Source organism: Tachypleus tridentatus, chromosome 7 (genome assembly GCF_004210375.1).
Source record: "Tachypleus tridentatus isolate NWPU-2018 chromosome 7, ASM421037v1, whole genome shotgun sequence".
In the NCBI taxonomy this organism is placed as follows: domain Eukaryota; kingdom Metazoa; phylum Arthropoda; class Merostomata; order Xiphosura; family Limulidae; genus Tachypleus; species Tachypleus tridentatus.
Window position 1 is genome coordinate 97630445 of NC_134831.1, and position 13405 is coordinate 97643849.

The following is a 13405-nucleotide window of genomic DNA, read 5'->3' on the forward strand; positions in this document are numbered from 1 at the left end:
AACATAGAACAATAAATAAAGAAGTAAAGCAAACAATTATATCTTCTTGCTACAATGACCTTTGTACTCAGTTGTTGCTTTCCATAGACTGCTAAGCCTTTTCAAATTTTGCACAAGGAGTATGTGAAATGAAATAATTCTTTTTAGGTTTTTATATGCAGTTCAAATAACCAAAAAATCATAAATAACTACACTGATACCATAGGATTACACTATAATTTATCAAGCTCAGTAACTAAGTTGTATTTTGTTTAACAAAACATGAAAGCTTGAGCAGACTACAGACACAATGTAATTTCTTGAAGTATTGGTATGAAAGAATGAGATGACTTCCAGACACTTTCAAATGGATGAAAAAGCAACTATGGTGACATTCTGAGCTATTGATTGGTAATATGTCATATATTGATAAAAGTGTAAATGAGGGACCATTTACAAAATCAGAAAGGTGAATGGGGCCACTGTGTTTGATTTAGTACATAAGCAATGTCTCAGGATGTAGAAAATATACAAGGTTCTTAGCTTATATTCTAGCTTGACAATATCAGTAATTTCAATTCCTAATTCACATGAAACTATAGACTTAGTATTTTGATATCACAAACATATAATTTGAGCCAATGTTCCATTTAACATACCAAGTGACTCACAAAAATTAATATTTATTATTAAATTGAGAAATTATTTATATAATAATAATGAATCACGAATTACAATCTACAATTTGATACCCAACTAACTGAAATATATCCATAAAATAATATTCGAATAAAATTTTGAAAGCAAAGCCAATAAACACAATGATGGGGTGAACTCATCATGTTTAGAGTAAAGTATTACAGTATTTGGAGAAACCAGCACAGTGTGATGGTTTAATTCAGGTATCTGAATTAGTTGTTAACATTTGATTACAAAAACACTGGAAGTCAAAGGGGTTATGGTGCTGAACTATCATTAGAATGTCTCATGTTCAGATCAAGTCAAGTCGAGATTTTATGACCTTTTTAATTATATCTATTTTTTTATATGTGTAATATTATAGTTACTACCAGCACCTTGGCTATTTAGAAAAATACAAATACAATTATAGATTAAATAATAAACAAAATATCTTTTAAACCTAATAGATGGCGTCACAATACATTAAGGTTTGAACAAAACATAAAAATATATACAAGTGAAAATTCTAATCAAGGATTACTTACAGACCAAGTCCAGATATACATAAAAAATGCTGTTTTAATGAAATAATAGGAAAACAGAACATTCTTTACTCGTACATTATGACTATAATTTATTTGTACAAAACATGATAATAAAACATTTACTTAATTTTGAGAAGAAACATTAATCAACATTTACCGTCACATGATAGCCAATCAGCTAGTTTACTACATAGCTCACCTCCTATGTTTCATTACTTCTCTTTTTCATATTTTTAATTTATGTCTATATTACTAAGTTTTTTATGATGTTACAAATATAAGTTGTCCATTTGTTTTAGTTAATAAATCCTCTAGCATGGCAGTTAAAAATTTTCCCACATTTACAGATCACAACACGTCACCTCCAATATTGTCTCTTCTGGTAACTCTGGAGCTATAAACATAACAGGTTCTTCTAGATGTGGTGGTGAATTACTGTACAGGAAACAAGGTTGGGTGTTAAATGAAGAGTCATAAAACTTGGAACAACCAGTTGAGTTACGACGCAGTCGGTCAGGTGATCCATAAGGAGTCATCATTTCATTTAAACAACAGTGGTGAGAGGGATGGCCATAAGGCATCATCATGGTCTCTGGGGGAGTATGTGAAACTGACACATACACACAAAACATTATAAAATTCAACTTTAGAATGTATGGATATAATAATAATGTACAATAAATAATACAATAATGTACAATAAATAATACAATAATGTACAATAAATAATATAATAATGTACAATAAATAATACAATAATGTACAATAAATAATATAATAATGTACAATAAATAATATAATAATGTACAATAAATAATACAATAATGTACAATAAATAATATAATAATTGTCTATTATAGAAACAAAGTGTGCTCCTCCTTCTGGTTCTTATTTTTTAACAATCATCGTAAAAACTAGTTAATTCATCAACTGACAAAACCGCTGGTTTGATTTCTTACTTGTGGCATAGCAGCTTATAGAATGGTTCTGAGTTTGTTTTCAAGTATACTGTTTAGCTCATAACATTGTCATCTCCTGGTCAATTTGAAATCTAATTACAGCTTTCAACTCAGGAGGTCCCTTTTAACTGATATATTCAACCACGCCCAAGGTCTGACAGATTAATTTACTTTAATCCTGCCTGAAAGAATTTCAATTCGATGGTAGGCTGGTATAGATTTTGATGAGTAATAAAATTCAATCAGGTATACACATGCACCCAATGCTTGTTGTTGTTGGGACATAAATACATAGCTAATAAAAAGGTTTTATTCAAACTTATCTAACAATTCATGTTAAGGCATTTGTCTTTGTGAAATATTTGAAAAGACAGTATAACTTATAAACAAGGTGTCCTAAAAAATAACAATTCATATCTTAGTTATTTTACACCAAACAAAAAACACTCTTCTATTCTAAACATTTAAAGTTTTGAAAGAACATCTGACATTTATTGAGGTATATCAGATAGAGTTTAAGTTTCTGAGATAGAGATAGCAATGATGGTAACCTAAACAATTTGATAACCAGCATTAAACAGTTAAAAACAACAGGCTTGAGAACTTTATTGTACTACAACTACTTGATGAATGAAAATGGGGCAGTTTCTTGGCATTCCATTATAGTTCTCTATCATACTGTCTACTGTGCCTAAAGTTCCACTGAAACAACTGAGAAATGGCTCTGTCTTTGTAATATCTGACATTATTGTACCAAGTTTTGATTATATTACTTTAGAAGTATTTGACATTTGATGTAAGCCCATAAAAGCTGAAGTTATTACAAATAATCAATAACAGTCCTTATCTATTTTTCATATTCAAATATCATAGCTTATGCTTTCTTACTGTACTGTGTTCCTGGTAAAGAGATAGCTCTGTGGAAACCTCTCTCACTGAGTCTGCTCGAACTTCCTGATCTATTCAGGCTACTCTTCTGATGGTCCATCAGTTCTGGAACTCCATATCCACTCCCTAACGTAACCATCAAACACTTTTTGAACACACAGTTAACAAGACATATAAAAGGTTCTTAAATACATAAATCTATTTTATAATGGAATTAATAACTCTAAAATGAAGAAATCACTGTTTACAAGTTTCAGTTAACCTACATTTAATTTTTAAGCTTTCTTTAATATATAAAAATAATATTCTATATTTATAATACTGAAAATTCAATTCAAGATTTCTGCTCTCAGTAAACTTGAAACTAAATAGGAGAGAACAATGTTTCAACTTTCCTTGGTCATCTTCAACTTAACAAAAAGGTCAAAATGTTGTTCTGAGCTTATCAATAAAAGTGTTAATACCCATACCAGCCATTCTGAGATACAGTCTGTACACATGACTTGACAAATTAATTTATGCAGTTGAGAGGAGGGGTGTACAGGTATACATCTTTATATATGCAGTTGAGAGGAGGGGTGTACAGGTATACATCATGTACAGGTATACATCTTTATATATGCAGTTGAGAGAGGGGTGTACAGGTATACATCTTTATATATGCAGTTGAGAGGAGGGGTGTACAGGTATACATCTTTATATATGCAGTTGAGAGGAGGGGTGTACAGGTATACATCTTTATATATGCAGTTGAGAGGAGGGGTGTACAGGTATACATCTTTATATATGCAGTTGAGAGGAGGGGTGTACAGGTATACATCTTTATATAACCAAACCAGTTGAGAGGAGGGGTGTACAGGTATACATCTTTATATAACCAAACCAGTTGAGAGGAGGGGTGTACAGGTATACATCTTTATATATGCAGTTGAGAGGAGGGGTGTACAGGTATACATCTTTATATATGCAAAGGAGTTGAGAGGAGGGGTGTACAGGTATACATCTTTATATAACCAAACCAGTTGAGAGGAGGGGTGTACAGGTATACATCTTTATATATGCAGTTGAGAGGAGGGGTGTACAGGTATACATCTTTATATAACCAAACCAGTTGAGAGGAGGGGTGTACAGGTATACATCTTTATATATGCAGTTGAGAGGAGGGGTGTACAGGTATACATCTTTATATAACCAAACCAGTTGAGAGGAGGGGTGTACAGGTATACATCTTTATATATGCAGTTGAGAGGAGGGGTGTACAGGTATACATCTTTATATAACCAAACCAGTTGAGAGGAGGGGTGTACAGGTATACATCTTTATATAACCAAACCAGTTGAGAGGAGGGGTGTACAGGTATACATCTTTATATATGCAGTTGAGAGGAGGGGTGTACAGGTATACATCTTTATATAACCAAACCAGTTGAGAGGAGGGGTGTACAGGTATACATCTTTATATATGCAGTTGAGAGGAGGGGTGTACAGGTATACATCTTTATATATGCAGTTGAGAGGAGGGGTGTACAGGTATACATCTTTATAACCAGTTGAGAGGAGGGGTGTACAGGTATACATCTTTATAACCAAACCAGTTGAGAGGATGCAGTTGAGAGGAGGGGTGTGTATACATCTTTATATATACAGGGGTGTACAGGTATACATCTTATATATGCATGAGAGGAGGGGTGTACAGGTATACATGCAGTTGAGAGGAGGGGTGTACAGGTATACATCTTTATATATGCAGTTGAGAGGAGGGGTGTACAGGTATACATCTTTATATATGCAGTTGAGAGGAGGGGTGTACAGGTATACATCTTTATATATGCAGTTGAGAGGAGGGGTGTACAGGTATACATCTTTATATATGCAGTTGAGAGGAGGGGTGTACAGGTATACATCTTTATATAACCAAACCAGTTGAGAGGAGGGGTGTACAGGTATACATCTTTATATATGCAGTTGAGAGGAGGGGTGTACAGGTATACATCTTTATATAACCATACAGTTGAGAGGAGGGGTGTACAGGTATACATCTTTATATAACCAAACCATTTTTGAAGGGCAGACCTTATTTTTCTAACGTAACACCACATATATATATATATTCACACTCTTTTACATACACAGCATCTATAATATAGTAAGGTGGAGATACTAACCAGGCCAGAACTTCTGAGAACAGATCTCTGGAAGTGTTACAGCTCTTGTGCTGAATGGTGTTCGCTGTGTTGAAGAACCACTGTATCTGTATAGATCCATTCCTTTTGTCTTTGAGTATTCCTTCTGATTTCTCAGTTCACTGTGTGGCTCTTCTGTTCTAGAGAGTTCTTTAGTAGGAGAGCCAAGAATTGGTGATAATGGATTCCCTGTGGCAAAAGTTGGCAGGTTGGCCATGGCAACATCTATTTGCAGAAGAAAAAAATTCTAAAAACAAAGCATTGTTTTAAAAAATGGTTTCCTTACATGCAATAATACTATCTTAGACAACACTGTTTTCTTACACTTTAAAACATTATCTCAAACAATACTGTGTTTCCTCACATTTAACAGTATTATTTCAGACAACACTATATCCTTATATTTGACCATATTATCTCAGAAAATACTGTTTCCTAATATTTAACAATATTTTTTATATTGTACTCTCCCTCAAACTTTTATTGATTTCAAGTTATTAAAAAAAGGAAAAATAAAATATACTTGATCGTCTCAGAGGAGAAGTGGAAAGTGTCAGAGATGGTGAGGAAGTAAAACACTGTCTCAGAGATGCTGAAATATGTCTGCTGGATAATGAAGGGGGTGTTCCACCACTGTAAGTCCTCCTCCTTCCACCACCAGGTGGTGTGCCAATAGTAAACTGAACTGTAACCAAAATATATTTAGTTTTACGCAAACAGAAATAAATAATTCCAACATGCAGCAGTAAAATATTCTGTAGATAAAAGAAAAAAAATAAAATCCTTAATGAAAATATCTAGAACATCTTGAATATTTACCAATAGGAGGTGGAGAGAGTGAACAGATGGTGGAGACTGTCCAATTCTCACTAGACTGAGAATTTGAAGAATCTTTCTTTGGTCTAGTCGATTCTGAACTGAATACAGAGGACTGGGGAAAAGAAAGTTATTTTAAGTTTTAAACATTTCTATTTAGAACACTAATATCATTTTATATTTTTTATTGATAAATATTTATCATAAGATTATTTTGCATTGTTAGCTCAACAAACAGACTTGAAACTAATCTAGCTCTCAAAAGATGGACAAACACTGTGAGATATTATTGGGATAAGAGCCAAAAATATTGTTAACGATAAATGTTTGTTTATTTGGAAGTTCGCTCAAAGCTACACAAGGACTATCTATCCACACTAGCTGTTCCTAATTTACCAGTGAAAGACTGAAAGGAAGACAACTAGTCATCACCAAAGTCTTAGGCTACCATTTTACCAATGACAATCACATTATGATCCCCTCACGGCTGAAAGAGCAAGCATGTTTGATGGGAATGGTATTTGAACCTGCGACCTGTAGGATGCCAGTTGAGTGTCCTAACTGTCCTGAGGGGCCAACAGTAAGAGCACCTAATCAATGTACTCTAATTGTTATAAGTAAGAATACAATAACAGTATATCTAATTAGTTATACTTGTTAACAGATTGAATCTGAAACAATTAGATAGCCTGCTCTGATTTAGAGCTCAGATGGCTAATAGTGACCTGTGCGTAAGATTTAGCCCATGAAAACATCTTATTAAGCCCTTTTTTTTTAAATCTAAACTAAAACATAAAATGAATTGTGACTGAACAAACTAGTTCCATGATGGCTCTGAGAACATTGTACTTATTCAAAATCAGCCATAAAACTAACTGATGGTCTTAAAAAACATCAGGAATTTTAATTAAATTTACACAGATATTCTGAACAGACTTTACCAAGCCACATATTTCAGGCCCCAGATAATAAACTGGTCTGTCCACAGTCATAAAGAAGTTAGCCATTCTTGAAATAGACATAACTTAAAATATGTCAAATATACAGCATAATAACATTCCTTCACTTCTGCCATAAAAGGTCGAACATTTAAAAAGAAATTAACAGAATGACGCATGACTTTGGTTACTTCCTAAGAGATTGGTTCCATTCCTTCCGCATACCTGTGTGTGTATATATACATATATATGTCTGTTAACTACAGGTATTGCAACACTGATGTGCCTCCTTACTTGTCATCTGAAATCTCATATTACACATTTTAATTTGGAAAATAGAACATTAAGTCACATTTTTTTCTTTTCATTCATTTCCCATTTACACTGGTCCTTCTTGCAGTACTACTGACTTACAACCAACCACTGGATCCATTGTATTCTGATTTAAGATGTTACTGTGTTCTTTCTTTTGGCAAATACTTTATCTAACCCTGACACACAAGTATAATTTTGTTGTTCTTTCAACTTAAATGTTTATGTGAATCAGGTAAAAAAATGTGTATGTGGGTTTTTCTACATTGTAAGAGTGTAACGTTCTCTGACAAATTAAAAATATCCACCTCAGGTACGTATGGTGAGGAAGATGTCCGAGCAGCTGATGAAGTTCTTTCTCTTTGTACTCCAACCAAGCCAGTTGGTTCTTCCTCAAGGCTTTTCTGTATCTGTTCATAAGCTTCCTTCTGTGACGGAACAGGTATTGGTTCAGATCTCTGACAGGATCTGCTCACGCAGGCTGAAGATGTCGGTGCAGAAGAACCACTCACTGGAAGATAGGATGGACGGGGAGAACCTAAACCAGAAACTCTAGGTGCATGAAATCTTGCACTTCCAAAATGAGGATCCACAGTAACATTGCTGGACATCCTTGGAGATGGAGTAACAGGTAACTGATTTCGTGATGGTGAGCTGTAAATTCAAACCATGTTTATATTACCACATTATGTTAAAAACTAAAACCTCATAAACATATACTCTCAGCTTAATTGTGCGTTGTTTATGTAGTGTATAATTGTGTATAAAAACGACGTTAATATTACCACAAAATGACCTCACGACAACAAATTGCTATTTTTATTTAATTGGACACTCTGCACTTTACTTTGCAGCTTCTTTGGAAGCATTCCACTAAAACACAAACCATATCTGATGGTACAGAGAAGTCGTAAAGTGAAACAATGGGTATTCAGTTACAGAAGAATAAAAAAAATAGCTTTACAAGGTTGTTTATAATCAGTGTTGACCACGTGTTTTTCTTATTTTATCAGTAATTTACCTTGGAAAGAGATATGATTTTTTGTGTGAAAATCGACATGACTGTTCCACATCTACTTCCTCAGACTGTAGGTACAAAGAAATATTAAGAACAAATGAAATATAATTATTTGATTTTTTCAGCACTCTCTACCCTACTTTCATCACACACAAAAATGTCTGAAAAAGTGTTGATGGATTTTATAATCCATAACAGAAAAATATTTCTGTAACATATGTATTTTGATGGTTTTGTCTCAACAGCTGTGTTTATATAACAGCTTATTGCTTACGATCAGTCTCCACAGCTGTGTTTATATAATAGCTTATTGCTTCCAATCAGTCTCCACAGCAGGTTACTATTTTCTGTTCAAGTTATATTATTAAACAGTTTATTGTGTGTAACCACTGTTAATGTTCAAGTTATATTATTAAACAGTTTATCATGTGTAACCACTGTTAATGTTCAAGTTATATTATTAAACAGTTTATCATGTGTAACCACTGTTAATGTTCAAGTTATATTATTAAACAGTTTATCATGTGTAACCACTGTTAATGTTCAAGTTATATTATTAAACAGTTTAAACAAACTGTAGAATCAAGGTTTATTGTTTAAGGTAATTAGCAAGGTTACCCTAACTTATTATGAAAACACACCAAGTGATTTTTATTTAATGTTTGATCATGGTTAAATTATAGTAAAGATACCATAATACGTTAGTGTTTAAATGTGAGAGCTCACATCTCGACTATAAGCTTCACTGTAATATGATAAAGTTCAAAATGGATGCCTTGTTGCAAGAAGAACAAAATCATGATCCACATCAGACCTCAGTTAGCATTTCTCTGATCACAGAAGAAAGATAGAAACCTTCATGCCATTCAAAATAAAGAAACCAAAATATTTATCACCAATGGTTGAAAGCCAAGGGGTCACATTCATGTTTAAGCACATGAACTGTTCAGAAATGCATCTACACTTGGCTAAACTTCTGCTTTGCTATAATGCTATACAAATTAAAAACAGGATGATATTCATACTTTATTACACTTCTAGAACATCTTAAGATTGAAAGTTTCTTACTTTACCTGCCAGGACTAACACTGTGCATCTTCAAGGAACCACTAGGATGAGGATTTCCTACGAGTAAAAACAAATATGAAAGTGTTCTAACTTTTTAACTTATCCAGAACATTTTAATTTAAAAAACATTACATAAGGTTCAGGGCACAACAATCAACACTGTCTATCAAACAGTAAACAAATATTTCAGAAACTTGGTAAACAAAGTTAAAAACCTTTAAAGATATTTCTGTCCGAGGCTTAGGAAAACAATGATCCCAGTGATATGTTGTGTTAAATCTCTAAATTAAATTTTTCATTCACAATAAGCCGTGTAGTTTGACAAACATCATCTATTTATCTCTGTTTTAAGTCAAAGTACCAGGACTTAAAATCCCACGTTCTTTATCTATCTAAAACTCAAATATTAAATGTTTCAAATGTTTAAATAAATTAGGATTAACAAAAAAATAAATGAACAAACATCACGAGTACTTTAGAAAAGCTAACATTGTGCACAAAACTGTTGAGAAATTAAAAAGTTTACATGGATTTCAGAAAAAAACATAAAGGAAAGTGGAATAGATCGATTAGTCTTGAATCTTTAAAATACGTTTTGAAAAATTAGAAAATATCTGTACAATCAGAAATGAATAATACATACCTGATGGATCTGCTAGGTCAGCTGGAACCATCACAAAGTCCTATCAAGTATTTCATTTATGATAAAATAGTTCTTTTCTTCTAATAATAAAATTCTTATAAAAGCTATCACATAAAACAAAACCATACAATTTACTAATTTTACACAAAGGAAATAGATTAAGCAAGATCTTAGTTGTAAGCAGATGAAAATTTGTAAACCACTGAGCCTTGTATTTGATAAAAAAAAATCACATTAGACTGCAGCTGGGGTAAATGGTAGGAGAAAGTGAAATCAAACAGATGATGTTTAACATGCATTTTACTATAAATAAGAGGTTCTAACTTTATTTGCTTTTATGAGGTTGAATGCTCCAGCAGTTAGATAATTTTACTTACGGAAAGAAAGCCCAGCACAACCAATATATGAATACGTTACCTCTGCATGCACAGAAATTTCATTTAGTGATTTATTTGTTAAAACCAAAACATTTTGTTTTATTAGTAATGTGTTATTGTAATCTAATGTGTTTGTTTAGTTATATTTTTTAGGCTTCCTAAAATATCATGTATCTATTTGTTCTCCTTAATGGTCCTTGTGAGAAAAAACAACAACACAGAATTCTTAAGATAATTTATTATACATACATATATATTACACATAAGTTAGCAGTCTAAATGGATTAACTCTATACTGGAGTTTGTTTAAACAAACATCATAAATGTTTCTTTCTTACATTTATCTTAGTCCACGCTTATCATAACAGAAGAATATCCTAGCCACTTGATCTAGGTCTATAGTACCTCTAACTTGATTTATCTTAGTCGATGCTTATCATAACAGAAGAATATCCTAGCCACTTGATCTAGGTCTATAGTACCTCTAACTTGATTATCATTAAACCATCTTGGTTTAATGTAATCCAATATTTGCCTATTTATCAATTTTGGTTTAAAATAAACCCAGTTTCATTCACACAGTTCTCCATCTTGGTTCATTCCAATTCTTATCTCGATTTAACCTTTGACCTTCGTTTATACTAGTTTGATTCATGTTATTCCTCCATCTTGATTTTCTATAACCTTATTTTAACCTAACCTTTGACCTTAGTTAACCCTATATTGATCTTACCTATGACCTTGGTTTATACTAGTTCGATTCACATTATTCCTCCATCTTGATTTTCTCTAACCTTATTTTAACCTAACCTTTGATCTTAGTTAACTCTATATTGATCTTACCTATGACCTTAGTTTATACCAGTTCGATTCACAATATTCCTTCATCTTGATTTTCTCTAACCTTATTTAAGATAATTTTAGTTAATGCTACCATAGCCTAACTTTTGATCTTAGTTTATATTGACTGACTTGGTTCACAGTACTCCTTGTTGGTTCTTTTTAGCCTTGTCATCATGATTCATACTATTAATAATATAGTTACTGTTGAAACATTTTTAAATATGTTTTAACCACAACAATAAAGTTTGCAAAACAAAATGAATACTTAAAAACTCACTGCTTTATGTTTTCTGCATTAAAACTCTAAATGTTACTAGTATCACTTCTACATTCATTACATCAGTTATTTTCTTAAAATAGACAATAGCATATTTTAGTTACACGTCACAAATGAGGGTGAAGTGTGTTTTACAAAACTAGATATTATAAATATTCCAACTAACAGCATACCTGCTCTTCAGTGGAAGATGATGAAGTTCTACCTCTACCACCAGGGGACTGTTTATCTAATGATGTTGAAGCAGCCATTTGAATTCCTGTTTCAGGTATAGGTCCATCCCTGCTCACCTCTCCCCACCATCCTTGAGGAGAAGGAGGAAGATTTGCAGAAATAGGAGAACCACATGGGGGAGAACTGATTGGAGAAGAAACATCAGAAGACAATGATCTCCGGCTTGGAACAGGCACAGGAGAACCTAACAGATGGAAGAAACATGAAACATTTTTCTATTTTGAAGGTTTTATGAAAACTGTAATCCAGAATAACAGCATGAATGTTTAAACATTATAGAAATAAAAATAAACAGCCATACATCACAGAACATTACACAAAATAACCAACTGAGAGAAAACAGTTTTGTAATTGTTACTCAAAACCTAGAAGGAATTAAAAAGTCATGTTTAGAATCATGGATAATAAATTATCCATTGTCTGTGTTTATATGTCTTTTCAATTTGCTGTTTTTAATCATTCGATACTCTCAGTTAACACAAGAGATGGTGCTAAAATAACTATTCCAAACAATAACAAATAAACTTGATTGATTGATTGATTTAGTGTTTTATGGCACAAAGCAGCGAGGCTATCTGCGCCAGACATTCGGTAAAAATGTAAAAATAAAATAAAAAAATAAATAAATAAATGTAGTAACAGACATAAATGGAAATGAAGGTAAAACAAAAAAGTATAAAACCAATGTTGACACCTAGTCTACAATGTTAAGATAGAAGGCAGAGTATAAGAAGTTGTAAGGTATTTACTCTAGCAAAAAGGTAATGATCATAACCCGACTAACAGGTAAGTTCAAGAACCACCGTCAGTCACCTGAAGTTGGTCTTTCCAGTCCTGGTTCTGGGTCATAGCAACCAGTATCAAAATGTAAAATAATAAAAGTTTTAAAAGATACAGAGCAAAATTGTAACAATGAGTAGCCAAATGTCCAGTAAAAAGATAAAGTCAAGTAAATGGAGTAAAATTTGTAAAAGTAATTGAAGATAAAAGCAAAACAGCAATTAAAACAGAAAATGGTGTAAAAACCAATGGTGACATCCAGTCTTCAAAGTTGTAAAATATTTACTCTAGCAAAATGGTAATGATCATAACCCGCCAGGAAGACTAACAGGTAAGTTCAAGAACCACCGTCAATCACCTGAAGTTGGCCTTTCCAGTCCTGGTTCCGGGTTATGTGTCATAGCAGCTATTATCAAAATGTAAAAGAATAGAAGTTTTAAAAGATACATAGCAAAATTGTAACAATGAGTAGCCAAATGTCCAGTAAAAAGATAAAGTCAAGTAAATGGAATAAAATTTGTAAAAGTAATTGAAGATAAAAGCAAAACGGCAATTAAAACAGAAAATGGTGTAAAAACCAATGTTGACATGCAGTCAACAAAGTTGTAAAGAACTACCTGTAGTAGAATGGTAATGATCATAACCCATCAGGAAGACTAACAGGTAAGTATAAAAACCACCGTCAGTCACCTGAAGTTGGTCTTTCCAGTCCTGGTTCCGGGTTATGAGTCAATATGGCCAGTACTAAAAAGTTAAGTAGTAAAAGTGTGAAATGATATGCAGCAAAAGTATAATAACAACTCGCCAGGACGACTAACGAGTAGTTCAAACAGTAGCGTTAGTCACCTGAAGTTGGCCTTTCCAG

At 32.8% G+C, this 13405-nt stretch overlaps 1 protein-coding gene across 5 annotated transcripts in view; it reads right to left on the reverse strand.

The window, feature by feature from the left end:
- Positions 1–13405, reverse strand: part of LOC143256263 (serine/threonine-protein kinase unc-51-like) — a 145655-nt gene that overhangs the window by 13940 nt on the left and 118310 nt on the right. For 3 of the 5 annotated variants that reach the window (XM_076513234.1, XM_076513235.1, XM_076513239.1), the window contains 9 exons: positions 11700–11944; positions 10030–10069; positions 9392–9443; positions 7609–7954; positions 6054–6165; positions 5758–5919; positions 5217–5459; positions 3053–3178; positions 1568–1815 (listed from right to left, as the gene is read on the reverse strand). In XM_076513234.1, coding sequence (XP_076369349.1) covers positions 1568–1815; positions 3053–3178; positions 5217–5459; positions 5758–5919; positions 6054–6165; positions 7609–7954; positions 9392–9443; positions 10030–10069; positions 11700–11944 — 1574 coding nt within the window. The remainder of the gene's footprint in view (positions 1–1567; positions 1816–3052; positions 3179–5216; positions 5460–5757; positions 5920–6053; positions 6166–7608; positions 7955–9391; positions 9444–10029; positions 10070–11699; positions 11945–13405) is intronic. The other 2 variants (XM_076513236.1, XM_076513238.1) reach the window with 1 other exon arrangement.